This window comes from Stegastes partitus, unplaced genomic scaffold (genome assembly GCF_000690725.1).
Source record: "Stegastes partitus isolate 25-593 unplaced genomic scaffold, Stegastes_partitus-1.0.2 Scaffold2335, whole genome shotgun sequence".
NCBI classification, from domain to species: domain Eukaryota; kingdom Metazoa; phylum Chordata; class Actinopteri; family Pomacentridae; genus Stegastes; species Stegastes partitus.
Window position 1 is genome coordinate 30945 of NW_007580066.1, and position 25322 is coordinate 56266.

The 25322-nt window shown below is 49.2% G+C and overlaps 1 protein-coding gene across 1 annotated transcript in view; it reads right to left on the reverse strand.

Moving 5' to 3' along the window:
• Positions 1-25322, reverse strand: part of herc1 (HECT and RLD domain containing E3 ubiquitin protein ligase family member 1) — a gene marked incomplete at its 5' end in the record, with an annotated part of 42901 nt that overhangs the window by 9260 nt on the left and 8319 nt on the right. The window contains 42 exons of the mRNA XM_008304853.1: positions 151-306; positions 381-562; positions 1022-1160; positions 1474-1599; positions 1680-1745; positions 1817-2116; positions 3231-3404; positions 3477-3578; positions 3688-3834; positions 4559-4679; positions 5677-5888; positions 6155-6285; positions 6360-6560; positions 6843-6979; positions 7161-7288; positions 7375-7583; positions 8830-9043; positions 9379-9646; positions 9780-9954; positions 10355-10555; positions 10638-10690; positions 11760-12028; positions 13324-13550; positions 13629-13750; positions 14341-14599; positions 15127-15243; positions 15376-15542; positions 16208-16418; positions 16897-17170; positions 18290-18881; positions 19973-20529; positions 20828-20911; positions 21349-21588; positions 21670-21840; positions 21917-22027; positions 22227-22333; positions 22413-22568; positions 22937-23109; positions 23188-23425; positions 23570-23690; positions 23771-23986; positions 24460-24731. Of these exons, the coding sequence (XP_008303075.1) occupies positions 151-306; positions 381-562; positions 1022-1160; positions 1474-1599; positions 1680-1745; positions 1817-2116; positions 3231-3404; positions 3477-3578; positions 3688-3834; positions 4559-4679; positions 5677-5888; positions 6155-6285; positions 6360-6560; positions 6843-6979; positions 7161-7288; positions 7375-7583; positions 8830-9043; positions 9379-9646; positions 9780-9954; positions 10355-10555; positions 10638-10690; positions 11760-12028; positions 13324-13550; positions 13629-13750; positions 14341-14599; positions 15127-15243; positions 15376-15542; positions 16208-16418; positions 16897-17170; positions 18290-18881; positions 19973-20529; positions 20828-20911; positions 21349-21588; positions 21670-21840; positions 21917-22027; positions 22227-22333; positions 22413-22568; positions 22937-23109; positions 23188-23425; positions 23570-23690; positions 23771-23986; positions 24460-24731 (8126 nt within the window). The remainder of the gene's footprint in view (positions 1-150; positions 307-380; positions 563-1021; positions 1161-1473; positions 1600-1679; positions 1746-1816; positions 2117-3230; positions 3405-3476; positions 3579-3687; positions 3835-4558; positions 4680-5676; positions 5889-6154; positions 6286-6359; positions 6561-6842; positions 6980-7160; positions 7289-7374; positions 7584-8829; positions 9044-9378; positions 9647-9779; positions 9955-10354; positions 10556-10637; positions 10691-11759; positions 12029-13323; positions 13551-13628; positions 13751-14340; positions 14600-15126; positions 15244-15375; positions 15543-16207; positions 16419-16896; positions 17171-18289; positions 18882-19972; positions 20530-20827; positions 20912-21348; positions 21589-21669; positions 21841-21916; positions 22028-22226; positions 22334-22412; positions 22569-22936; positions 23110-23187; positions 23426-23569; positions 23691-23770; positions 23987-24459; positions 24732-25322) is intronic.

Below are 25322 nucleotides of genomic sequence, written 5' to 3' on the forward strand. Positions count from 1 at the left end.
GAAAGAAAACAATTCATCTTTCCTGCTATTTTTTTTTAACAATGATACGATAAAAAAGAAAAACCCTGAACGCGTCTCCAAACCGTTAACTGGTTCGTCAGGTTCAGCACAGATCAACAGTGACGGTTTAATTAATGCTGCTCCGGCTACCTGTCCCACTTGGTATCCCTCCAGAGCCGTGACCTTCTCCGGCAGCTTCTTGTTGGACGTGTTTCCCAGCCCCAGCCGGCCGTAGTCTCCGTTACCGAACGTGAAGAGCTTCCCGTCGGCGGTCACCACGGCCGAGTGTTTGAAGCCGCAGGACATCTGAGGGCAGAGAGAAGAGTTAATTGGTGCCACCAGGTCCCTGAACGCCTTGTATCCAACACCCTCAGACCCACCTGCACCACCTCCTCGCCCTGCAGCGCCTCAATCTGTCGCGGCCGGCGCTGGCGGTCGCTGTTCCCGTGGCCCAGCTTGCCGTAGTCGCCGTCTCCCCAGCTGAACACCTCGCCGCTCTCTGTCAGCGCCATGGAGTGGCCGTCGCTGCCGCAGGACGTCACCAGCTGGGTCACCACGAAACCTGACAGAACCACACGGTCGGGTTTAACGCGCCGATCGGTCGGCCACTAGGGGGCGGCGAAAACATGCCGCAAACACAGTCGTAGCTCTACACCTGCCATGATCACCAGAGTCGTGTCCCTGCTGCTGCCTTCTCTTCCCCAGTATGAAAATCAAGTCACAGTTTTAGGAGATTGAGCTCGTCACAGACGGAGCTGGACGTTGAGGGAGTGGTCCTGGTGTTACAGGAGCTCTGGGAGCAGAGCAGCACCACACAAGGAGACACTTCAACAGGGATGGAGCCTAATCTAAACCAGGCTTTTGACACAAGATCATATTTAAACCTTAATTTCTCCTTTTCAGATGACTTTTTGCTCCTGCTTGGAGCTCATACAGGTATTTCGGTGCACCTGAGGACACACCTGTGACCACTGAGCAACTTAACACAACAGTGTGAGGACGGATAAGGTCGTGGCGTCACCTTGCAGCGCTGAGATGACGGTGAGAACATGCAGGTCGTCCGAGTTGCCCTGACCCAGTCGACCGTAGCTTCCTTCTCCACAGGCCAGAACCGTCCCGTTGGGTTGGATCACGAAGGTGCAGTTCTGACCGCAGACCACCTGCAGGAGGCGAGACGGAGAAAACAGATGAAGGAAATAAAGAGCTGAGTAGACAAACACTGGAGATACACAAAGACAAGATCCTACATCCTATATGATTTGGCAGATTTTTAATGTGATTTTAATTACAGTTTGAGTAACTGTTGATTTGTGTGAAAGTCTTAAATCTGAAACCAGTTTTATATTTATTTCTTTTCTTTCTAAAGACAAACAGACATATTTTCTAAACCTAATGATGTGCTTTAATAAATAATAAAGTCTAAAACCAGTAGCTGCGTGTCCCCTGTGGTGTATTCTGGCCTGGTCTTGGTACCTGTTGAGCCTGAGAGAAGGACGGCGCCGTGGTCGGTACCAGGATGTTCCTTCCAGCCTCGGCCAGCTGACCGTGTCGACCTGCTCCCCACAGAAACACGTCACACTTCCCCCCCAGGTGCCAGTCCTGCAGCAGAACCAGACAGTGGGTTAAAACTGGTACCGGCCCACAGGGACCAGAACACTGAAGCGTTCGTTATGAGGTACCTCTGGTCTGGACGTGGCCCAGGACATGATCTGCTCATCCATCCCAGACGCCCATTTACTGTTGTCCTGCAGAAACAAACATCGTTAGCACCTGTGCAGGTGTTCATCCTGTTCTACCTGCAGCTCTGGACCCTCACCATCAGCAGAACCATCTCGTCTTTGGGCACCGGCTCCAGGTCGGGGACGGAGAAGGCCTCGGGGAAGGTGGCGCCTCGAGCCAGCGCCTCGGCCGCCTTCACCGTGGTAGAGAAGCAGTCGAGCCAGGCCCACTCGCTGGCGCTCCAGACGGCGGTACCGGACTCTGGGGGGCAGTGGCGGAGGGTGGGCGGCACCGGGGGGCGGCACAGCAGCTGGTCCAGGTGCAGGCCGACGGCCAGGGAGGCCAGACACTGCATGTAGGGGCTGTGGACGAGCTGCTCGCCACAGACGACGTGAGGCTGAAGGAAGGAGACACGATACCGATCAATACCACCAATCTGTGATCAATACTGCTGCTTATGGTTCTACAGAGGGATGAACCGGTTTGTTGTTCCATATGTTCCTGATGAAGATCCGACCTCCTCAGAACATCTGGTTCTGATTCTGCAGAACCTTTATCTACTGACCAGAGTTCTACCTTCAGACTGTGAATGTTCCAGAGGTCCAGGTCCTTCAAGTCCACAGAGGAGGGTCCAGATTGATCACTTTAATGGACTTTTTCCATCAGTTCTGAGCCTCAGAACTTCATCAGTACAGTCACAGAAACAATCAGTGGTACCCTGGATGTGGTTCTGATTCTGATCATTCACCAGAGGAAACTTTACAAAGTGCATTCTGGGTAAACTTTCCAGGCTCGTATCAGCATGTGTGGTGGTGGTTGGTCAGAACCAGTTCTAGACAATGGAAGGACCGTTTTACCTCCAGAACCTACCAGAACCATCTGTAGACAGGATTCACTCTGAGTCACAGCAGCTTTCTAATCGTTGTACATAAATAATCAGCTGATTCTGAGGTCAGGAGGAATCTTTCAGCAGATTTGGCTGATTGTCTTTTCTGCTTCGTCCCTCGTGACTCCCAGACAAACAGGATGAACTGGTCTGACTCAGCAGATCTGATCCTGCTTCAGCCTTTAATGAGCAGCTGCAGCTGGAAACAGCAGTGATCCATGTTATTACTGAAGCTCTGCACCGTTCAAACCCTCCATCTGATGATGGAAGTGGTTTCAGATGGACTCAGGCAGCAGATTTACAAGAACAAGGTCACTCTGAGGGTTCACCGGTTTGTGTGCAGGCAATCTGATTTGTTGTGAAAGTTAACTTGTTGTTAGTGCTGGAGGTCGAAAACCAGAGAGACTCAGATTGGTAGATAAAGTTAGCTAGTGCAGCAGAATGGATGGTTTTGTCCCAGTCAGTACGGGATTATGTGATATATAGGATGGATATTATTGTATTATTGTTTAGAAAAAATGTAATTACAAAAAAACTACTTATAAAAAATATGCATCAAGTAAAAGCGAACAATCAGAAAATCTAAAACGGCGAACAGGTGAAGCATAAACGAGTAAAGGCCGACCTTCTCGTAGGCGTACTGCTCCTGCAGCATCACCGGCAGCCGCTCCAGGAAGGCCCTCATGCAGGGCGCCATGTTGAGGCCGACCACGCCCTGCTTCTTCAGCGCCGTGCGGCACGTCGCCAGCACGTGGTTGGACGCCATGAACTCTCTGGAGCAGTTCACCACCAGCACGTCCTGGAACAGAACCGAGGCGTGAAGCAGACCGGAGACAAACGGGACAGACAGATAAACAGAACGTGGTTTTACCTTGGACCTGTTGGAGCAGACGGCGACGCCCACATCTGGGATCCAGACGATGTTCTGGATGGCGCCGGACCCGGCCACGACGGTCTGCAGCACCGAGCCGTCCTGCGGAACATCAACACAGGTTTACACAGCGTGAAGGCATTCGGTGCGTCTGTAAACGGCGGCAGCAGGACGTCTGGGTGCGACTGCAGCGTTTCCACACGCTCCTTACCCGCAGAGACCAGATATTCATGAGGCCGCCGACGCCTCCGGACACCAGCGCCAGGCCGTCCGGGCTGAAGGCCAGAGTCCGGACCGGAGTGATGTGGCCCTTCAGCTGGAAAACACACGTGGCCCCGTCCTCGGACCACCGGGAAGACTGGAGCACCGCCACAGGACAGAAAGCACAGAAAGATAAGATCAGAAAAACGCCTCATGAGCAGACTTTCATTAAAATTAAATCATTATTGTTACCAATAATAATAAGAAGTGGTATTAAAAGCGCTTTGACAAGAAAAAGTTGAGAATGAAAGCAATAAAATCTAAATAAGTTCACACAACAATCAATGGACATAAATAAAAAACAACAGGAATAACAGCATAAGAACAAGAATAACTAGAATTTAAGAAAATAGAGTAAAACTATAAAAAAAACCTTCAAAATAGAAAAATAAAAGTAAAATTGGTAAAATAGACGACATCATCTTAAAGCAAGCATTAAATATTTCTGCAGCTTTTTCTTCTCACGTCGGTTTAGCATCAAAACCTCTACGTCCAGTCATACAGGATGTATTTTCTATGGTTTTTAAGGAATTGTTCTTTTTATAATGTCACAGAATGTACGAGCACGTGACAAATAAAAACTCTTGATTCTTCCAAATCTGATGGCGACTTCAGACTCAAACCTCGACTCTGTAACGGTTGAGGATCTGAGCCTCAGTGTGTCTGACATACAGACGCTGATCAGCTGTGAATGTGATCAATAAAACCTTAAATCAGCTCTAAACCAGCAGGGGGCAGTGGAGGGACGGATCAGGGCCACATCACACGTCAAGGTCTGAATCTGTGACCTTTAACAATAAACTCTCAGATGAATAACGTACCATCAGTTTGGGCTTCGCCTCGGCCTCCCACCATCCCTCCGAGTCGGACGAGGAGGATTCTGGGAAGTTGGATATTTCTTGAGGGACCGTCCAGACGGAGACCAGCCCGTTCTGGCAGCACCTGAAAAACACAGGCGCTCTTTAAAATGACAGCAAGTGAGAGGAAACAGTCGTATTTCTGGAGAATACACCAGCGTCGACACGCCAGCGATGAGAATAAAGAGGATTATATGTGACATACGACGTGACAGGAAGGTATTTGGGATTATTTTGGTTTTAAACGGGCAGAGCTGACAAAATGGGAGCTAAATGAATCAATTTGCTGTAGCAATAAAACGTATAGTCCCAATAAAAGATCAATAAATCACCATGAGATCGTTGATAATCAATAATCTGTGAAGACAACAGTGAAGGACGCCTTCAAGGAACAAACAGATGCATAATGTGGAACAACTAAAGTATTCAGAGCTAAATTCTCAAAGAGGACGAACGCCTCAACCTGCTGGTGGGTTTTAAAGACGAGTTAGCTCTAAAAAAATTAACCAATTATCAGCTAGAAATGAATAAAAACAGGAAGAATCAACAGATATTAAGCTTTCTGGGAGTCTTTGAGTGTTTAATAAGAATTATTAACCAAATCTAAATCTCTTTATTCTGCGTGTTTAGTTCAAAAGCTTGATGGGGAAACCTTCAGAGCTGCACTGAGCTTCTGTCTCCCCCTACTGGCAGGTAAAGGAATCACACAAATACACATCTCGCTATCAGTCTCTTCTTTTATCTGCAGCTTCTTAAACTTTTCAGAGAGTCGCTATGTTTGATCATCTGTACATCAGGTGAGAAGTCACGTCCAGTCTGTTTTGATTCTGACTGAACCTGAGAACTGTGCACAGCGCTGGGATCCACTGGAGTCAGATTGTTGTTGTGGATCCTGAAACTGTCCAGACTGTGTTTTATGTGTGTTTTCATTTATTTAGACATTCTGTAGTTCAGAATGTGGTGTAGACATTTACTATGAGGGAGTTCTGGACAGGAATTCTTCATAAAATATGAGCAGTACGTTAACTGTCCCCAAACAGAGGGAACCGTCTGAAACCCAGAGAGCGTCCAGGTCTACGTACGCGGCCAACATGCTGAGGGGCTTCGGGCCTCGTCCAGACAGGCTGCACCAGGCCACTCCGTTCACCACCGACGGGTGTCTGAGGCTCTGCAGGCAGCGCCAGCCGGAACCGGAGCCGGAGTCGGGACTGGCCCACAGCTTCACCGTCTCCTCTTTGGCACAAGTCAGCAGGATCTGACCCGAAGGACTCCAGCGCATACTGGTGATGGACTCCTGGAAGACAGGTTAGAGGTTAGACACACAGAGTCCAGACTGGAGCTGGAAGCTGGAACGTCTTCAAGGAACTCAAGCAAGTCCAGCTGCTGTGATTAATCTGCGAGGACAACCATGACCTGGAGGACTGAGAACCTTCACAGACACCAGTTTTTAAGGTGGACTACTAGTTGTGGTGATGCTGTCCCATGATGAGGTTTATTCTGTGGCTCTGATCATATACTCTGGTTTTCCTGCAGACAGCCGGTTCTGTGGTTCTGGTTTACCTTGTGGGCGTCGATGACCACGATGGCTCCTTTCTCCAGCGGCTCTTTGGACCCGATCAGCAGTTTTCCGTCTGCGTAGCCGACGGCGAAGGGCTTGTCCTCGCTGTACCAGGCGATGTGCATCACGGCCACTAAGACAGGACAGGTTCTGATGAGCCACGGACAGAATTACTAAAACAAAACGTGAGACTGAAAGCGTCCGTACCGTCCTTCCGGTAGCAGTGCTCCAGCTCGGTGCGGTGCATGCTGGACGTGTCCAGGACCTCAATCAGGCCCAGCGTCCCGTCCATGCGGCCCACCAGCAGCATGTCTTTGGGCTCGCCGCACCACAGCGACTCGGCTTCCTCCTCGGGCCAGGCCAGCGCCGACACCCAGTGAGGCTGGACGTCCAGGAGGCCTTTACCGCCTGGAGGGGAGCAGAAGGAGAGCTGGTGTTTACCCACATGATGGAGGTTTAGATTGGGACACAGAAACATGGTGCTGGAGGACCAAAGCATTGGTGCTGGAGGCGACAGGAACCGGACAGATGGAGCTGCTGCAGGTGTCGGAGGATCCAGGTTGGACCTCCTCCGGTCCAGTTCATTCCTAATGGCAGCTATGAAACCTTAACAGACTCACTCACATCCTGTGGACGGCACACCCTGGTGATACGAACCAAAACAACATGACACAGAAGGAGACTGTTTACCGTTGACTTGCCAGATGTTGACCATCTTCTCCATGGCCGACGCCAGGTACCGGCCGGTGACGCTCCAGGCCAGAGGGGACAGACAGGGATCACTGGGAGAACCCAGACCAGACATGCCCTCCTCTGAAGATCCATCGCTGACGAGAGAAAACAGAATAAACACATTTATTAATTTAACCCTTAACTGTTCTCACTTCATGAAGCTTTAAAGGGGAGACTGCTGCAAGATAATCAGATTACAGTCAGTGGGCGTGGCCTATATTCAGGTGCTCAAAAGTCCAGAATTTACGGTAATTATGAATAAACTCAAAGCCTCACTCCTTGTTGAAGATGCAGGTCTGCTGCAGCGTGTACTGGTTCTTGGTCACGTTCCAAACCCGGACCGTCCCGTCGTTGCCGCTGGTCGCCAGCAGGCCTTTTTTACTGCACCAGCCGCATGTGATGACCTGAGAGGAACCACAGCAGAACTTAAGTACTGACCCGAGTCCCAGTGTGGAAAACAAAAAGGATGACAGAGATAAAAGCTCCGGACCCTGCTCTGGTGAGCCTCCAGCTTGATGAAGGAACACTTCCGCAGGTCCCCCGCCATGTCGGCGAAGGTCTGCGGGCGGCTCTGGTTGTTGTCGCGGTCGTGGGCGGCGAGCGTCCGGACCAGCTGCTGCGCCGCCCACTGACGGTGCTGCGACGACAGCCGCGACGACAGGCAGCAGGCCGCCAGAGCGTTGGCCAGCTCCAGAGGCCCTACAGCGGAGGGATTATGGGAAGGATGGGCATACAAATGCGCAATTAGACCTGCTCAGAACAGGAACACAAGGTGACAAGAGCAACCGGTGAGTGAGAGGAGGACCGACGGTGGGACAAAGTGACACAACACAGAAAAACCAAAACGGTGACCAGAGAGGAGCTGCACAGGAGGGCGATGAGTGATGTAAATACTGCAGGAATCACACTAATACACGTCTGATTTACAGCAAAGCCAGAAAAAATACAGAGAAACAGAACAGAACTTAATATTAAACACATCTGCAAAAGATAAAAGTATGAAATGGACACAAATGATAATATACAATTCAAAAAGAAAACCCCAAAATGGACGTGAAATAAACACAATAAAGGTGAAATTACCACAAACACTTTACAAATACCCACAAAAAGATGCAAAAAAAAGTTCAAAACTGACGTGAAATCATCACAAAACGGGCAAAAATATCTAAAAAAATCTTTGTAATACCAAAGAAAGGGGCAAAACAGACCAAAGAGATGTGAACTCAACACAAAAAGAGGCAAAAATAACTTAAAAAGATCTAAATCCTCACAAAAATGGGCAAAAAAAAAAAAGGATCTGATCTTGCCACAAAAATTTTAAATCAGCACAATTTTTTTTTTAAAAAGTTCAAGACTGATGTAAAATCACCACAAAAAGGCAAAATTATATTAAAAAAAAAAAACAAATTCTAAATCCTTAAAAAAGGAGCAAAAAAAGACAAAACATATAAAATCACTACAAAAGGAGGAAAATTTATCTTTCTTTTAAAATCCATACAAAAAGAAGCAAAAACATTGAAAAAAGATGTGAAATCACCACAAAAAGAGGAAAAGATTAAAAACATTTTAAAGCCTCATAAAAAGGTGCAAAAACAGACTATTGATGATGAATAAAGCAGCACAGGAGGAAGATGGATGATGTAAATACTGAATGAGTGACACAAACACAGGTTGGATTTACAGTAAAGCCAGAAAACAAACATCAGAACCACTGCAGAGAAACAGAACAGAACCACTTCCTCTTTGAATTAAGAATCAAAATAAACACATTTACAAAAGGTAAAATAATTAAAGTTGCTCGTTTACAGTGTTTCTAATTACTGGTATTAAAGAAAAACCAAAACCACCCAGATGATCTGTGACTGGAGGAAACGATGAGGTGAGGAAACCAACAGAACCGGCGCTAAACGACGGCGACCGCTGCTCCTCCGACTCTACGAACCTCTTTTCTCCATGTCGGCCTTGTCGTAGGCGGGTCGCAGCCGGGCGCCCTTGTCGGCCAGCAGCGCCACCAGCGCCTGGGTCACCACGAAGTTGGGCGACGTGACCAGCTTGTTCTCCTCGGCAACGCCTCGCAGGAAGCTGGGCAGGAACTTCCTCTGGATGGGGTCGTCCACCGTGGTCAGGTTCATGCCGGTCGCCGCAGAAATCAGGTTCTGGAGGGAAAACGGAGACGCTGCTGACTGATAGATGCTCAGACATACACACCGGGAGGATCTAGAGTAGAGTCTGTGGTGGCAGAGTTAATGGAAATAAATGCATTTAACTACATTTCTAGAGTCAATGTGTAAATTGGCTCTTATGACCACTTACAGGATGTGAGTTCATGGTTTGAAAGTAAAAAGCTCATTTTAGGTTTATTCTAAACTATTCTTTTAAAATGATCCTTTAATTTCAAACTCATTAAAAAGCAGCTCCGATTTCTAAATGGACCACCAGCCCTCAGACGTGCTGACATGCTGGAGGTTCTGGTTCTGGTTCTGAGCGGTACCTGGGTGCAGAGCTGCACCAGCAGCTTGGCGGCATTGGGGCTGTTGGAGGCCAGGCAGCCCACGGCGGTGCTCAGGTAGGCCAGGCAGGAGATGGGCTTGCTGGCCTTGGCGGCTCCTCTGGGCCTCTCAGCGTGACCGGAACTGGCCGTGGGGCTGGTGGAGAGCCCGGCCCGACCCGCCGCCGCCAGACACATGAGCCGGACCAAAGTCCTGATGTCGGTCAGACCCAGAGACTCGAGGCCTGCTGCCAGGCTGCAGCTGGACCCGCTGTGGAGGAAACTGTGGTTACTGACGGGGTTCTGATGATCCCGGAACACGTTTGTTCACCTGAACAGGAAGTAAACACTAAATCCGTCCGACAGATGGGTGAACATTAACCTGACAGACAGGTGAGTCGTACCTGACAGACAGCAGCGACAGCGCTCTCATCACCATGGTTCTGGCCAGCAGCACCTGAGCTGCAGCCGTCACCCTCCTCAGCGCCATGACCCGGTCGTGGGGGTTCTGCAGGGCGGCCGCCTGCTCGCCGAGCGTCACTCTGCCCGAAGAGCTCTTATCCACCGACGTCTGGCAGCCTGGACGACAGATTTTATAATCAGCGTGAGAAAAGATGAACACTGAGGCGTTCAACACTTCCTCTTCCAGAAGAATAAACTCCCAGATAAAACCAGCTACTTGTTGGAACACTGATAACAAAGAACAGTTCAAAACGTGGATCAGATCCGATCGTATATTTACATTTCACTCATCAGAGGCTCAGTCGGAGCTTCAGGCTTGAAATGAGGATTTTAAAAACTGTGATTTCAGCAGATGAGTGAAGATCTGCTCATTCTAGAACTCACACTGATTACCTGCTGATCCTCCTCTGACACCTCCTGAGTGGCAGCATTATTTAATCCGTATGTTTCCTGTCAGACTCTAAAACACCGAGTCAGACTCCTCGTACGTGAAAACCCGACTTGTATGTATACGTACCGATCTGCAGCAGCGTCTCCTCCATGCTGTTGGTGGCCGTCACCATGGCGACGGAGGCCCCGAGCGGGTCGCTGTCGGGGAACTGGACCGCCTCCGGTACGATGCGGCGCTCGCTCAGGCCCAGCGGCCCGGCCAGCAGCTCGAACTCCTCCTCGCCGGTCAGCTTATCGTCCTCGTCCACGTCCAGCATGTCCCAGTCCTCTGCAGAGGGAGCAGGACGGTTATGATCCGACAGAAACTCAGAGAGAAACACGTCAGAGTCCAGATAATGATCCGGTTTTACCTTCGTAGACGCTGTCCTGCTTCCCCAGCAGGTCCGGAGCCTGACCTTTATACCTGGGCCGGGACAAAACAACTTTATCAGCTACAAACAATAACATCCAAAAACACACAGGGCTCATGTATAGAAGCTGCTGGTTCAAAGTGTTTGCTTTCTCTAAAACTCAAATCGACGTTTAAATGAGCAAACGGAGTGAAAAAGTTACTGGAGGCTGTGAAAATGGACACGTTCACTTTCAAAATGACTAAAAATGTCTGCAAATTGACATAAACTTGTCCAAAATTATTCAAAAGATTGTCAAAAGTGACTCATAATTGTCTTAAATGGATCAAATTTGTCTAGACAACAATGTCCAAAATGAAAAAATATTTTCCAAAATGACTTAAAATCATCCAAAATCATTTGACAGTTGCCTAAAATAACTGAAAATATGTCCAAAGAGACATAAACTTGTCCAAAATGACAAAAAGATTGTCAAAATAGACTCATATTCATCTGTGACTGAAATTTCTTCCAAAATTACATTAAAAAAGTCAAAATTGACAAAATATTGACTCAAAATGTATAATGTCCAACTTCACCTGACAGTTGCCCAAAATAACTAAATGTTTGTCCAAAATGACATGATTCATACAAAATTACTCAAGTTTTGTCTTAAAATGAAAGAATTTGGTGAAAAAAACCCCTGAAAATTTACCAAAATAAGAGTTTTAAGTGACGAATGGAGTGAAAAAGTTATTGGAGACCGTAAAAGTGGAAATACTCACGATCAATATTATTCAAAATGTGTTTAAAGTGACATAAACTTGTTCAAAATTGTTCAAAAGATTGTCAAAAATGACTCGTTTTCATCTAAAACTACCACAATTTCTCCTAAAATTACATTAAAAAAGCCCAAATTGACAAAACACTGACTCAAAGTGTCCAAATTCACTCGCCAGTCGTCCTAAATGACTTCTCAGTTTGAGACAGTTTGAACAACAGCATCTGAGGAACGATTACAGACAGAAACCTGAGATCTTCTCTGTTGTTTCTCATCCTGTCACTGATCCAGAACCTGTAATATCGGACACACAGACGCATTTATCTCTGATTGGCTGAACCATGAGAACAAAGCGACCCCACCTCTCCACGACAGGCACCTTGGCCTTGCTCTTGATGGCCAGGTACTTCTCCCGGCAGCCTCCACACAGCAGGTAGTAGGGGTTGCCGCTGCCGCACTCGCCGCCGAACCAGCCGTCCACGTAGGAGCCGTTGCTGCGGTAACCCTGGCGGTTGGCGCTGCGCCCGCAGCCCGGGTGGCTCTTCTTCATGTGCTGGTTGAAGTTGGCCACGTTGGCCTCGCACAGCTCGCACACCACCACCTCGTCCCGGTCGTCGGTCTCACACACGTGCTGCGGAAAGGAAGGGACGCGCACGTGAAGACGCGCACGTGAAGACGCCATCCAGGCATGCATGCAGTTTAATCAGCGGTTAGTTTGGGTGAAGGAGAACCGAGCAGCAGCCACTGACAGGAGAGGGTCAAACATCTCAGATCATCAGGGTCCTTCTGCTCGACCATCTCTGACTCACTTCTGGATCAGAAATACGAACATTTAACATTATATCTATAAGGAACAGGAGCTTTATAGATCACATGTGTTTAGAGTTTTATTCTTTTAAATTCCAACCAACTTTCAGCAGGTTTTGTTTTCCTTAAGCTGTTTGAACGACAACGTCTGAGGAACTGTTAAAGATAAAACCCGGGAAGCTTCTGTGCTACTTCTCATCATGTCACTGATCCAGAACCCGTCACATCGGACATAAAGACGGATTTATCTCTGGTTATGGGTGAGTTGAAATATGAGGAAAAACGTGTATATTTAAGCTCACATTTACAAAATAACTGATAAAGCAGAACCAGTGATGCTTTCTGACCCACATGTAGCTGCAGGTCACAGTCATACAAAACTAGACATGTAGAACAATTTTATTGTGAAATACTGGCACGTTAAAAGAAAAACAAAGTTAGTTTCACTGAACTTTAATAACTGATTTAATAACTGAAATATTGGTAGATCGTCTGACAAAGTTTTAAAATGGTTCCAAAATATAACTCAGAATTTATTTTATTTTTTAATATGGCAAGTTTTAGTCATTATAGTGACCACGTATTTCAAAATAAAAGCATTATATGTTGAGTTCTGTATTATTGTGACTTGCAGCTGGTTGACTTCTGCTTTATCTGATTTTTTTTCACTAATAAGCTCAAAGATGGAACTTTTTATGACGCATTCAAATTATTTCTCATATTTCAACTCACCTGTAATCAGAGATTCAGATTCTGATGAGAAATAACAGAACATGTCAGGTTTTTATCTTTAATGCTTCCTGAAATATTGACAACAACCTGCTGGGATCATTTTTAAATCACATTCATCTCCAAAACTATTTAAACTGTGAAGCTAGAACTTCAGATATTTCAACAAACATCCAGATCCAGTAGCTATCGGGTCAACCAGAGACGTCTGACCAGAGCCTGGTGGTCTGAGCTGCGGTAGCCTCAGTTTCCCTTCATGCCGTTAGATCAGCGCTCAACAGGTGAAGCATCTAATCAGCGTGCACAGGTGAGTCTACTGGGGGGATGCAGGGCAGGTAAAGGGCAGAGCGGGGGGGCAGCTGTCGGGCCGAAGCATAAAGTCACACACACCCATGTTGGCCAGTCCAGTACCTCCGGGATCCACATTCCCAGAATGTCGGTGTCGCTGGCCAGGTCCTGGCCGAACATGGCCTCCATGGTCTCCTCGTCCAGGTCCATCTCCAGCTCCTCGTCCAGGTTGAAGTCGTACAGGGCGCCCGGGTCCTGCTGCTGCTGCAGCGACGACACCTCGCGCCGGGACTGGCTGTGGTGGGCCTGCACCGAGCGGTACAGCCCGGCTGGGGAGGGCGGCAGGTTCTGGTCAGTCTGAGCTGTGGTTAATGTGAACAAAGGTGGACGGCGTGTCGGTGTCTCACCTGCCCGGGCCAGCAGAGTGCGAGCAGCCAGGTCGAAGCGGTGCTTCCTGCCGACCGCGGACCGACCTCTGAGGGGGGCGCCGCTGGAGGCCGAAGCGCTGTCCTGGTCCAAACCCTCCGGACTGCACAACACACACAGAACTTATTCACTACAAGAACAGGGTCGGTCCATGATGAGACCGTTCATCTACTCATGAGCCCTTCTGTGGAAGATATTGTTCTAACACGCTCATATCCTCATTTTATTTCTCTTGTAGCTCTTAAATCCTGAAACAAGAGTTTAATCAGAACAAGCTGCAGCATTCAGAGTCTGTAGATTCTCCTCTAACAGCTCGGTTCTGGTTCTGTCACTGTGGTCTGACTGTAAACAACACAGATGATGGAACCAACACTTTTCTTCAGAGCAGAAAATGATGCTGCAGGAATCATCAGGCTTTTAATTAAAAATAGAAAATAAACAGAAAGTCAGATTTTACATGTTGCTGATGTTAACGTGTGACTCTCTCAGAACATCCCTGGATCGTGTCTAGACGATGATTCTGGCATCAAATGAGTCGGGTTTTCAACAGAAGGCAGCGTTGACTGAGCTGGAAGTTCATCCTCCACTAACGCCAACATCCCGTCTTTTAATGTATTTGTTATGTTATTGTTGCACTAACTGCTGCCCCACGAGGCGGTTCTGTGTTCTGGATCTGTAAAACCTTGCGTCTACCTCTCGCTGAAGCCCTCCTCCATCTCGGAGGCGTCGGCGCTGGCGATGTCTCCGGGCGAGCACAGGTACGAGCTCCGGTCCAGGCTCTTCCCTCCGGCCGAGGCGGTCGCTCCGGGACACGAGGAGTCGGAGCCGCCGTCGCCGCCCACGCTGCCGCCCCGGGTGTGAGGCTCGTCGTGCTCGTCCTCGGTTCCCGGGTGCTCGATCATCCACATGGCGAGGACGGTGATGTTCTGGGCGTCGGCTTCTCCTCGAGCGCCTGGAGGGAACATCAGAGGGTTACAGGTACAAAATGCCCCAAAAACCCCCACTCCAAAATGTCTGAAAACTTGTCCGTGACACAAATTTCCTGAATGACTTCAAATTTCCAAAACAAAATTTTTAACAAAATGTCTCCATAAATAATAATAAAAAAAATTTACAAAATAATTAGAAATGTGAAAAAAATAGGAATTCTCCAAAATAACTAAATTATATTCAAAATTGTGCAAAGTGACAAAAAAAGTCAAAAATGAGTTAAAGTGACTCAGATCTTGTCTAGAATTACACAAAAATTATTAAAAATGAATTGAAATATATTCAAAATGACAAAAAACAAACTAGGAAGTTACTTGAAATTTGTAGAGAATAAAACATTTTTGAACGTGAATCAATTTGACCTAAATTTAAAACAACAAAAACACATAGACACGTTTTTTAGCCCATTTCTGAGTCGTTCTGAAGCAGATTCTGAAGATGTTAAATGATTTTGGACCCTTTCTGTAATGAGACCGAGGTGCGACTGACCCGTGGCCTCCAGAGCTTTGGTGATCTGCCTCAGGGAGAAGCCCATCTCCAGCAGAGGAACCGCGATGGCGGGCGGAGGCGGAGACGTGGACAGGCGGCTGCTGGGGTCGGACAGAGCTGGAGGACAGGGAGACCGGTATCACACCAGAGAACAGAACCACACCTCGCTGGGTCGCTGGGTCTGCTTCAGACCTGCTGCTCCCACAAGCTCAACATAAAACCTCCTCGGTGTCGGTCCGTAACACTTACAGGTACCGGTCCTGTTCTGGGGTCTGGTCGGCTGGGAGTCGGGGGACGTGAGGCTCTGCCGGCGGCCCACCTCGTCCGACGGTGACGTCGGCAGCGATGACACCGGAGGAGTCTGGGCCCGGCGGGTCGGAACCAGCGTGGTGGTGGGATAGCTGGAGAACATTTGTCTGTCGGAGGCAGATCCATCAGAACAAATCTGTCATTAGCTTTTGTTCCTTTGACACTAGTTATGAGTCATTTTGGACCTTTCTTGTGTAAATGATGTTCCTTTGGAACGTTTTTATTATCTTAGTTTTTGTTCCCAAAATTAAACGAAGCATCTTCCCACTGAGGAACAAAATGTCTGAAATGACTTAAAACTTCTACAAAGTGACACCAAACGGTCCAAAATGATTTCAAGTTTCCAATATAGCTTGAAAAATGTCCCGAATCGCTCAAACATGGTCAAGAATGACTCAGAAAATTCAGAAAATGACTTAAAATTTGTACAAAATTATATAAAATGACATTCAACTTGTGTAGAATTACTTAAAAATCGTTCCACATGACATTAAATTTCCAAAATGACTCAAAAAATAATTCAAAATGTCTCAGAACATTTTCAAAATGACAAAAAATATGACAAACTGATGAAAGTTTGTCCAGAATGAATCTAAATATGTTTTTAAATGAACAAAGTCAGTAGAAACTTCAGAATCGTCTAAAATGACTCGTGCACAACAAGCAGCTATCTAGGAAGCTGAAGAACAGAAGGAACGAGCAGCAGAACGTGGACTCTCTAACTGCCAGAACCTCCAGCACCCCGGGCTGGGTCAGAGGGACCGGTTCTGACCTGAGCAGGCTGAGCGGCATCACGCCCGGAGACTCGGTGGCCGGGACGGTCTCGGTGTCGGTGACGGGCGTGGTGGCTGTGGTGGTGTCCTCCAGGGAGGAGCTCATGAAGGAGGTGGTGCTGGAGGCCGAGGGGCTGGTGGTGACCGGGGTCTGGGCCAGCTGCTCCCCCTCCGGTCCCTCCCCCTCACCCTCCGGCTCGGTCCTCACCCCTGGAGGAGGCAAAGGTCGTAAATCTGTCAGGAGTCTGTCTGCAGCCAGAACACATCAGATGTTACATGAAAACCACAGAAAACTAGCTGCTTAGATTCATCAGAAATCAACCAGAGCCTCCAACCGGACCTCCTCAGAACATCTGACCTTTGATCTGCTAGAACTGGTTCTGACCCAAACTGATCTGGTGTCAGGTTCTACCAGAGCCCAGATGTGTTCTTCCTCCTAAATGTCATGTGTCTATCTGCTGTACTGATGAAGTTCTGAGGCTCAGAAATGATGGAAAAAGTCCATTAAAGTGATCAATCTGGACCCTCCTCTGTGGACTTCAAGGACCTGGACCTCTGGAACATTCAGTCTGAAGGTAGAACTCTGGTCAGTAGATAAAGGTTCTGCAGGTACAGAACCAGGTGTTCTGAGGCGGTTCTGGAGGGTATTTTAACAGGTTTAGTTGATTTTATTGGGATCAGTCCTCACCTGGCTTGGTCTTGCCTCCATTGGGCTCCTCCAGCAGCCCGTTCACCACCAGCTTGTAGATCATGGCCTGAGCTCGCTCCAGGTCGGCCAGGCCCAGCGCCCTCTTGATGGGGGACCTCATCACCGCCCTCTTCACCATGTGGCGCATCAGGAACTGCAGCGCCGCCCTCATCTCCACCTCCTCTTGGCAGACGGGCGACGTGGCGCCGGCGCTGCCGCTGGTGCCGGCGTTCAGGTCGGCGTTGTGGCCGCTGGCTGCTGCTTCTGGTAACACCTGGAGGTCAGAGACAGGACAGGCTGCAGGAGACGGCTTCCTGTTACACCAGTGTTCCCTCCATCTATCAAGACTCGTGCTGAATCCCTTTGTCTTATAAAACTCATCCTACATCTGAAGTCTTCCTGCTCTGCCAAACTGTACAACCTCAGGTTTATCTTTGAAGAGTCCATAATCGGCTTTTTGGTTCCTCCTTTCCATCAGTGTGTTAAACTGCTACTTTTTTATGCATGTAAACGGTCTGCAAGCTTGAGTTGGAGCCATTTTTAGTTCTGTTTATGCAAAATGACTCGAAGCAAAGTCACAATGACAAAAAAGTTGTTTAAAATTTCTTCAAATGTTCAAAAATGACTTGATATCTGTCAAAAAATTAGGCAGAAATTGTCCCAAATAACAGAAAGTTTGTCCAGAATGAATTAAAATTTGGACAAGCTGGCGAAAACATATTTAAAAATGAACAAAATTACTCAAAATTTCTCAACTTTTAAAAAAAAAAAAAAGCACAATATGATTCAAAATCTGTCCAGAATGAATAAAAAATAATCCAAACGGGATTGGAATTTGGATAGAATAAATAAACCGAAATGATTTAAAAATGCACACAATGGCTTAGAATTTGAAAAAATAATTCAAACTTGTCCAGAATGACTCAAAATTTACACAAAATGACTCAAAACGTGTTAAAAATGATCAAAAAAGGCACAAAATGTGCAAACCATGACTCAAAACCTGTCCAGGATGAAAAAGGAACGACCAAAATGGATTTAAATGAGTATAAAGTGACTCATGATTGCCTAAAATTATTATTTTTTAAATGAACAAAATGACTCATAACTTGTTCAAAATGATTCAAACTTTGTAGAAAATTACCTAAAACGTGTTGCACTCATGCATATTATTTTCACCACACGGGACATTTCTACTGAAAGTTCATTTTACACTCATTGTACATGTTGCATTTTATATTTTCTTATTTTTTATTTTTTGCTTATTTATCTGTATTTATGGTCACTTTACTCTTGGTGCTGGAACAACCAAACTCCCCGTCAGGAGGTTCTGTTCTGTTCAGATTCCTCCTCCACCCCTGAACCTGCTGGCTGGACGTGTGGGCGGCGCTACCTTGGGGATGAGCAGCAGCTCGGCGTACTTGCTGCAGCTCAGCAGAGCGCTGAGCGTCTTCATGGCGCCCAGGTAGAGGTAGGACAGCTGCACGGCGTGGACCTCCGACTGGGTGGCCACGGAGGAGGCCGACGGCTCGTGGCCGCGGGAGCCGTGGTCGTGGCCCTTCTTCCTGCCGCCGTCTGCGGGGGCGTGAGCGGCCGAGCTGAACAGGGCCTCGCTGCCGCCTCCGCCGCCGGCCACCGACGAGATCTCGCTCTCGGACTTGGAGTTGGGCGCCACATGAGCTTTGACCTCGTCCAGGCTGTGGGAGACCCTCAGGTCGGAGGCGGTGGCGCTCGGGGCCGACCCGGAGCTCTCCTTCTGGTTCTCGCCGTCGGCCTTCTCCTCGCCGCCGCTCGGCTCGTGTCCGGTGGACGCGGCGTTGCGATGCTTCTTCTCGTGGCGGCGGGCGCTCAGCTTGGCGGCCGTCTCCTCGTGGATGCTGGTCAGGTAGGTGAGGTCCAGCAGCAGCGAGGCGGTCAGCCCGCGGAAACGGGCCACGTCGAAGGGCAGCGGCTCGCACGGCTCCAGGTTGTACAGAGGAGTGTCACTAGGCGACCAGAAAGTTGGGAAGCTTTAATAGGAGGGAGTGAAGTGGAAGAGACAAGGGAAGGAAACACAAAGTGAGGGAAAGGGCAGGAGAGAAGAGCACGGCATGCAAGACAAACCAAAAGGTGGATGTGCAGGTGTGACGCACAGCGACATGCAGAGTGGTGGTTAGTGGTGGAGGTGAGAGGACGCAGGTGGAAAACCAGGAAGATGGAGGTGAAGACAAGAGGCTCAGAGGAAGACAGTAAACATTCAGAAACGACATTCAGCTGGTTCTGACTCATCGTCTGAACCACAGAATCATGCAGAGTTCTGCTGAAGAACCCAAATCCTGATCATCAGGTTTCACCTTCATATCACTCATTTAAACTGTCTGAGCAGTTTCTGGGCGTCACATTTATCCTCACTGATATCTATCCTCCACCAGAACCTCCTCAGAACACCTGGTTCTGTATCTGCAGAACCTTTATCTACTGACCAGAGTTCTACCTTCAGACTGTGAATGTTCCAGAGGTCCAGGTCCTTCAAGTCCACAGAGGAGGGTCCAGATTGATCACTTTAATGGACTTCTTCCATCATTTCTGAGCCTCAGAACTTCATCAGTACAGCAGATAGACACATGACATTTAGGAGGAAGAACACATCTGGGTTCTACTAGAACCTGAAACCAGATCAGTTCTACATCCATCCAGGTGTCTCAGTCTGAACACTGGACCTGGTTCCGTTTGTTTTCTCTATGACCAGTTACCAAAAAGCTTTTCTGTTTTTATGACTTTTCGCAACTGCACAGAAGCCATTTCTGAGAGTTAGGGTTCTGGTTCTGTAGAGCGACAGGACTTCATGTTGAACCCAAAGGGAGGAAAAATGTGACAGAAGCTAAAATCACCCAGAAACTGCTCCAGAGTTCAGAGGGTTCAACACTTCTTCTGTGTATTCAGCAGCTCAACCTCGACTCAGCTGTGACTGTGATTATCACCACAAACCTAATTAAACGTACAAATATCTGATAAACCCATAAACGTGTCAGTAAACAGCAACACACAGAAACAAAGTAAACCCGGCCGGCGCCGCGGTGAAGCGTTCCCTCGGTACCTGATGGTGATCTCGGCTTCGTCCCACTGGACCTTGGCCGAGGTGCTGCCCTCCTTCACCACGCCCAGCAGGGTGGCGTGTCGGCCCGTCTGCTTGTGGACACACCTGCCGCCGACCCGGAGCCCGGCGTCCACGCCGCCGATGACGGCCAGCACCGGCCAGACGTCGGTGCAGAGCGTGCGGAGGTGCAGCTCCGACAGCTCGCCCAGGCCGTGCTGCCGGCCGTGGCGCCCTCGCTCCTCCTCCGTCCGGCCGCCTGTCTCCTGGGTGTCTCTCTGGGCGTCGTGCTCCTCGCGGCTCTGGACCGAGCGGCTCTTCTTCAGCCGCTGGCCGCCGCCGGCCGAGGCACCGGCCGTCTCCCTGAAGCAGGGCTTGATCTTGTGGAGCCGCTCCACCATGGTCTTGTTGATACGGTGGGTCCAGTGGTCAGTGCGGTGCAGGATGCGGATCAGCTGCGTGGTGGCCTCGGCCAGAACCGTGGCCATCGGGCTGCAGACCGGGTCTCCAGGGAGGAGGTCCCGAGGTGTTCCCCTCATCTGCATATCACAGATCTTCACCTAGACAACAAAGACAAGAACATGTTCAGAACAGAAATACCCTGATTGTGGTGACCCAAATCTTCAACCTGTTGACAGACCTGTGGTCAAACAGTGGAGTCCTTCGTATTCTTTAACCAATCAGTGGTCTCGGTGAAGAACAACCCTCACATTATCTCTAGCTCAACCATAACAACCTGGCTGAATGAGATGTCTGGTGATTCTTGCTGCATCCTCCTCCATCAATGAGTAAATAATGTGATTTAAACCCTCCTTGTGGTGTCTTCAGTGTCTCGGACTGCTCTACATCTCCTCTTACCTTCTCTCCAGGGTTACTGCTGTAGAACATCACGCAGGGGTAAAGTTCTGTGGCGTCCACATCCTCAAAGGCCAACTTGGGCTCCTGTGCAGTCACATGTTTGTAGTTAGAACCAATGATTAGGGATGTAATCATCAAGGTTTTTTTTCCCAGTCCACTCTGAGTCTCTGAACATTTCAGCTGATTGGAGAACCATTTCCCAGATAACACATGCTTTAAGTATCATAGACCAGCTGTAGTACCTGGTTGTTCCACCAGGTGGAGCCAGAGGAGGCGTCTACAGACTACAGCTCATGTTGGCTCTTTAGCATTAACGGGACCATGACAGACCATGACAAACAACCTCCAACCACAACTCAGGTTTCACAATAAGCCCCAATAACAGGACAAACTACAGATGTCACAGGTTACACTTCTGCATCTTAGACCTCCTCAGCATATGGAATAAAGATTAATTGTTGCTCATTGTCAGCTATTGGTCAGCAGACATTGTTTAGACACTAGAAAACCTGCAGCCTCACCTCCCCGTTCTTGCCGAAGGAGATGGTCCTGGCCTCCATGTCCAGCACGCAGGTGATGAAGTCTCCCTGAGTGAAGCTGCTCAGCGTCAGCGTCTGCTCCCCGTTGTGGTAGAGGTTCCCGCTGTAGGCTCGGTACAGCCACATGTCCGACGTGGTGCGGTGGTTGAAGTCGTGAACGGGCCACCGCGACACGCCGACACACGTGCCCTCGTTGCCTCGGTTCTCCTTCACGATGTAGAACTGTGGGCGACACCAAGCAGCGGTTAACCCCGACGCCCAACAGTGAACACAGATACCGTCCGGGCTAACGCGTGCCTCTACCTTCCACTGGTAGCAGCCGGAGGAGATGCCGGTGGAGGCCAGGCCGTAGCCTTTCCCCCCGCTGCCGTGCGTCAGGCCCTGGCCGTTCTCCACCACGCAGCACTGGGCCTTCTCCGGGTCGAAGGACACCTCCTGGATGGGCAGGTTCTCGTCCTCCTCCTCGGCGTCTCCCTGTGAACAAAGCAGCTGTCAGACACTCAGACAGACGGAGGGAAACCTGAACGTGAGGCTGGGAGATGATTCACACCTGCAGCTTCAGCTCCTGGACCTTCTCCTTGATCTGGATCGAGTGTTTGGCCTGAGCGATGGGAGCTTCCCACATGCAGTCCGACAGCAGAGAGAAGAGCCGCTCCACCACCTGGAGGAAGTCAGCACACTTATAGCACCTACAGGTAATCGTATCTATGAGTGTGTTCAGTCAATGCAAACATCTATGCTTCACTTTTATTCTTCTTTTGCTCTTCTGGTCGGATGCTAACTGCATCTCGTCGTCTGCAGTGACAGTAAAGTTGAGTCTAATCTAGCATTATTTAGTGGACTTGTCCAGAACAGGCTACCTGGGTCATCTGGTCGTCCTCCATGTTGGCCTCGCAGGCCGGCAGGACGGCCTCCAGGACGTGGAGCGCCAGCAGCCGGGTCCTCAGGTTCCCCACCAGCGGGACGCCTGTGGTCAACAGCAGGTCTCAGAACTGTCTGTGTTCAATCAATCACTGCTTGTTTTATGTGTGTTGCTGCTGCGTTACCTGAGCAGCACTTCTGGGCCGCGATGTTGAGCAGAACCTCGGTCCACTTCGGGGAGGCCATCTTGGACTGGATGGCCTTGGAGGACACGACCCTCCTCAGGAAGACCAGGAAGTCTCCGAGGTGCAGCTCGGCCGTGTGCTGCTTCCGGATCAGCGCTGAGAATCAGAACCATACCGACATAAATACGGTTACAGGATGCTTTCACTGCATTTAATACAATCTGCATCCAACGCTGCAGAGAACCTGAGCGCTACTGAAGAGCACTTCTCATGCTGACTGTAAGTTTCTTTATATTTCTATCTGTTTCTGGACTGTGGGAGGAAGCCGGAGAACCCGGAGAGAACCCACGCTGCACGGGGAGAACATGGAGACTCCATGCAGAAAGATCCTGGGTGTCCTCACCGGGACGCCAGCTGGCGACCTTCTAGCTGTGAGGCCACGGTGCTAACCACTGATCCACCTGCAGCCCTGAAACATACACCAGGTCACTAAACCCGACTAGAGCCTGATGAACGTTGCTCACCTCTCAGGTCTTTCTTCTCGGAGTCGGCGCCGTCCTCGTGCTTGGTGTCCTCCTGGTCCTTCCCTGCAGACAGGACGCTGACTCCGGCCTGAGACAGCAGGTTCTTCAGCTGGCTGCACAGCAGGTCCAGCAGCGACTGGACCACCTTGGGACTCAGCTTGTCTGCGTATGTCCTGCAAAGAGACACAGCGCTGTTGAAGCACAGCCTTCTCATCGCCGTCTCAGATGCATAAACCTGCTGCGTGGGTTACCCGGTGCTGATGGCGAGGATCTGCAGCAGGCGGGTCGACGCCACCTTCAGCGCCGTGCTGAGCTGAGACACGCCGGGCTTCTGCAGCAGCTGCAGAGGCTGACCCAGCATGGTTTCAGTACCGCACAGCTGGGACAGGACATTGAGCAGCCCACTGGAGATGGCCAGAGAGACGTCCACCGGCTGGTACCGCACGCTGAGGGCGAACACCGTCACCAGCAGGAGGCGCTGCTGAGCCTCTGGAGTGGAAAAGAATTTTAACTTTAACGAGGTGAGGTTACAGGATTTCATAATAAATGTCGAGGTCCTCATATGTGCAGCTTCTCAGAGTCACTGAGCGTCACCAGAACCAGTCTCAGACCAGAACCCTAGCTTTGTGTTACCTATGTGGTGCTTATTGGCCTGCAGAGCTCTCTCCAGCGTGACCGACAGCTGCTGGTAGATCTTGTGGACGGCCGTCTGGATCTCCATCTGGAGGCTCCTCTTTGCTGCCTTCACGCCGTCCTGCAGGAAAACATCGAGGGTCAAACCAAACGGGATCGGAGGGGATTCTGGGAGTCTTTGGTCACGTGACCCGACCGTACCTGGTAGTGGTGCAGCTGGACGCTCTCCCTCTTCAGGCCTCCGGTTCCGACGGTGCCGAGTCCGAAGCAGCCGGCCAGGAACTGCAGCCTGACGGAGGTGAGCAGGGAGGAGGACTGGAAGGCGCTGCTGGACCGGTCGGCGCCGCCCGGCTGGCTGCCCTTCTCCTCCATGCCGGAGATCAGCACCACGATCTGGTGGAGCGCCTCCAGCCGCAGCTGCAGACAGAACAGAGTTGGTAACACTGAGCGGGTCGTCCCAGAACCCAGGAACATGGACTATTCTCTTAATACGAGCAGTGAAGGGCTGATATCTGGCACCACAAAGCTCCAATAACACACCAACGTTATACAACAGTTCACTGCTATTTCACAGATTTTCCCTGTTTTGTTAAATTAAAGGTAATAAACTAGTAAAAACTACAGAGACAAAGGACTCATTAACATGCCAATCATTTTTAAAATGTCAAAAAAGCCTCACATTATTGCTCTCCTCTTATGATTTTCATGAGTTGTCCCACCTCTAGCTACAATAATAATAATTTATAATATTTTTTATGAACATTACATCGAGATAATCAGCCTAACATCAAGCATGTAATGATCATAATGACACATGTTGCATTTTAAAGCCTCGTATGCTGCTAAGTTAACGCCGGTATCCTCCTTCTGGATGTTCCTGAACTCCTCACCTCCGCCCTGCTCTGCTGCTGCTCCATGGCCAGGATGGTGGCCTGAGGGCTGGTGGACATGCTCTCCTCGGGCTCCTTGAAGGCCGGCGCCAGGCCCACGTCGCCGCTGATGAAGCTGACCATGTTGTCGATAAGGGCGTGGATGCCCAGGGAGCGGCTCAGGTCCAGGTCCGACTCCTCGTACGAGTGGGCCGAGCTGTAGCTGCGCTGGCGGCTCAGCTTGGCTCGGAACCAGGACTCGGCCAGAGAGTCCGGCGAGCTGTGGAGGAGGCCTGGGGAGCAGAAGGGGAACCTTTCAGATGCATTAATGCCCACAGGAGCGGGCTAATGGATGGACCTGTGAAGCACTCGGCGCTGAGCGGGGCGATGCACTATCAGTCTACGGAGCTCATCGATGCTGATTCTACATGCTCAAGCCTTCATCAGCCATCATGAGCTCATCTGAGTCTCCACCTACTGAGGACGAATGCTGCAGCTGAGGAGTGGGATGAGAACCGAGGCGCGTCCACGGGTCAGAATCTATCGGTACTGGCGGTCCTTTAACCCTCTGAACTCCAAGCAGCAGTTTATAGGTCTTTCTTGTGAAGTCATTTTAGATTGTTTTAGTCATTTTTAACACTTTAAGTCATTTTTAGACCCGTTTTTAAAAATCATTTTGGACAAAAGTCCCTTTGGATGCAAGTCTGAACAAGTTTTGAGTCCTTTTGGGAAACGTTAAATTATTTGGGACAATTTTTTGGCAAATTTTTAGCCCAATTTTTGAGTCATTCTGGTGATAATATAATAAAATACTAATGCGCTTTTAAACATTTAAGCAAAGACATGTATTCTATTAGATGTTCCTCCACTTTATTGGAGAATAA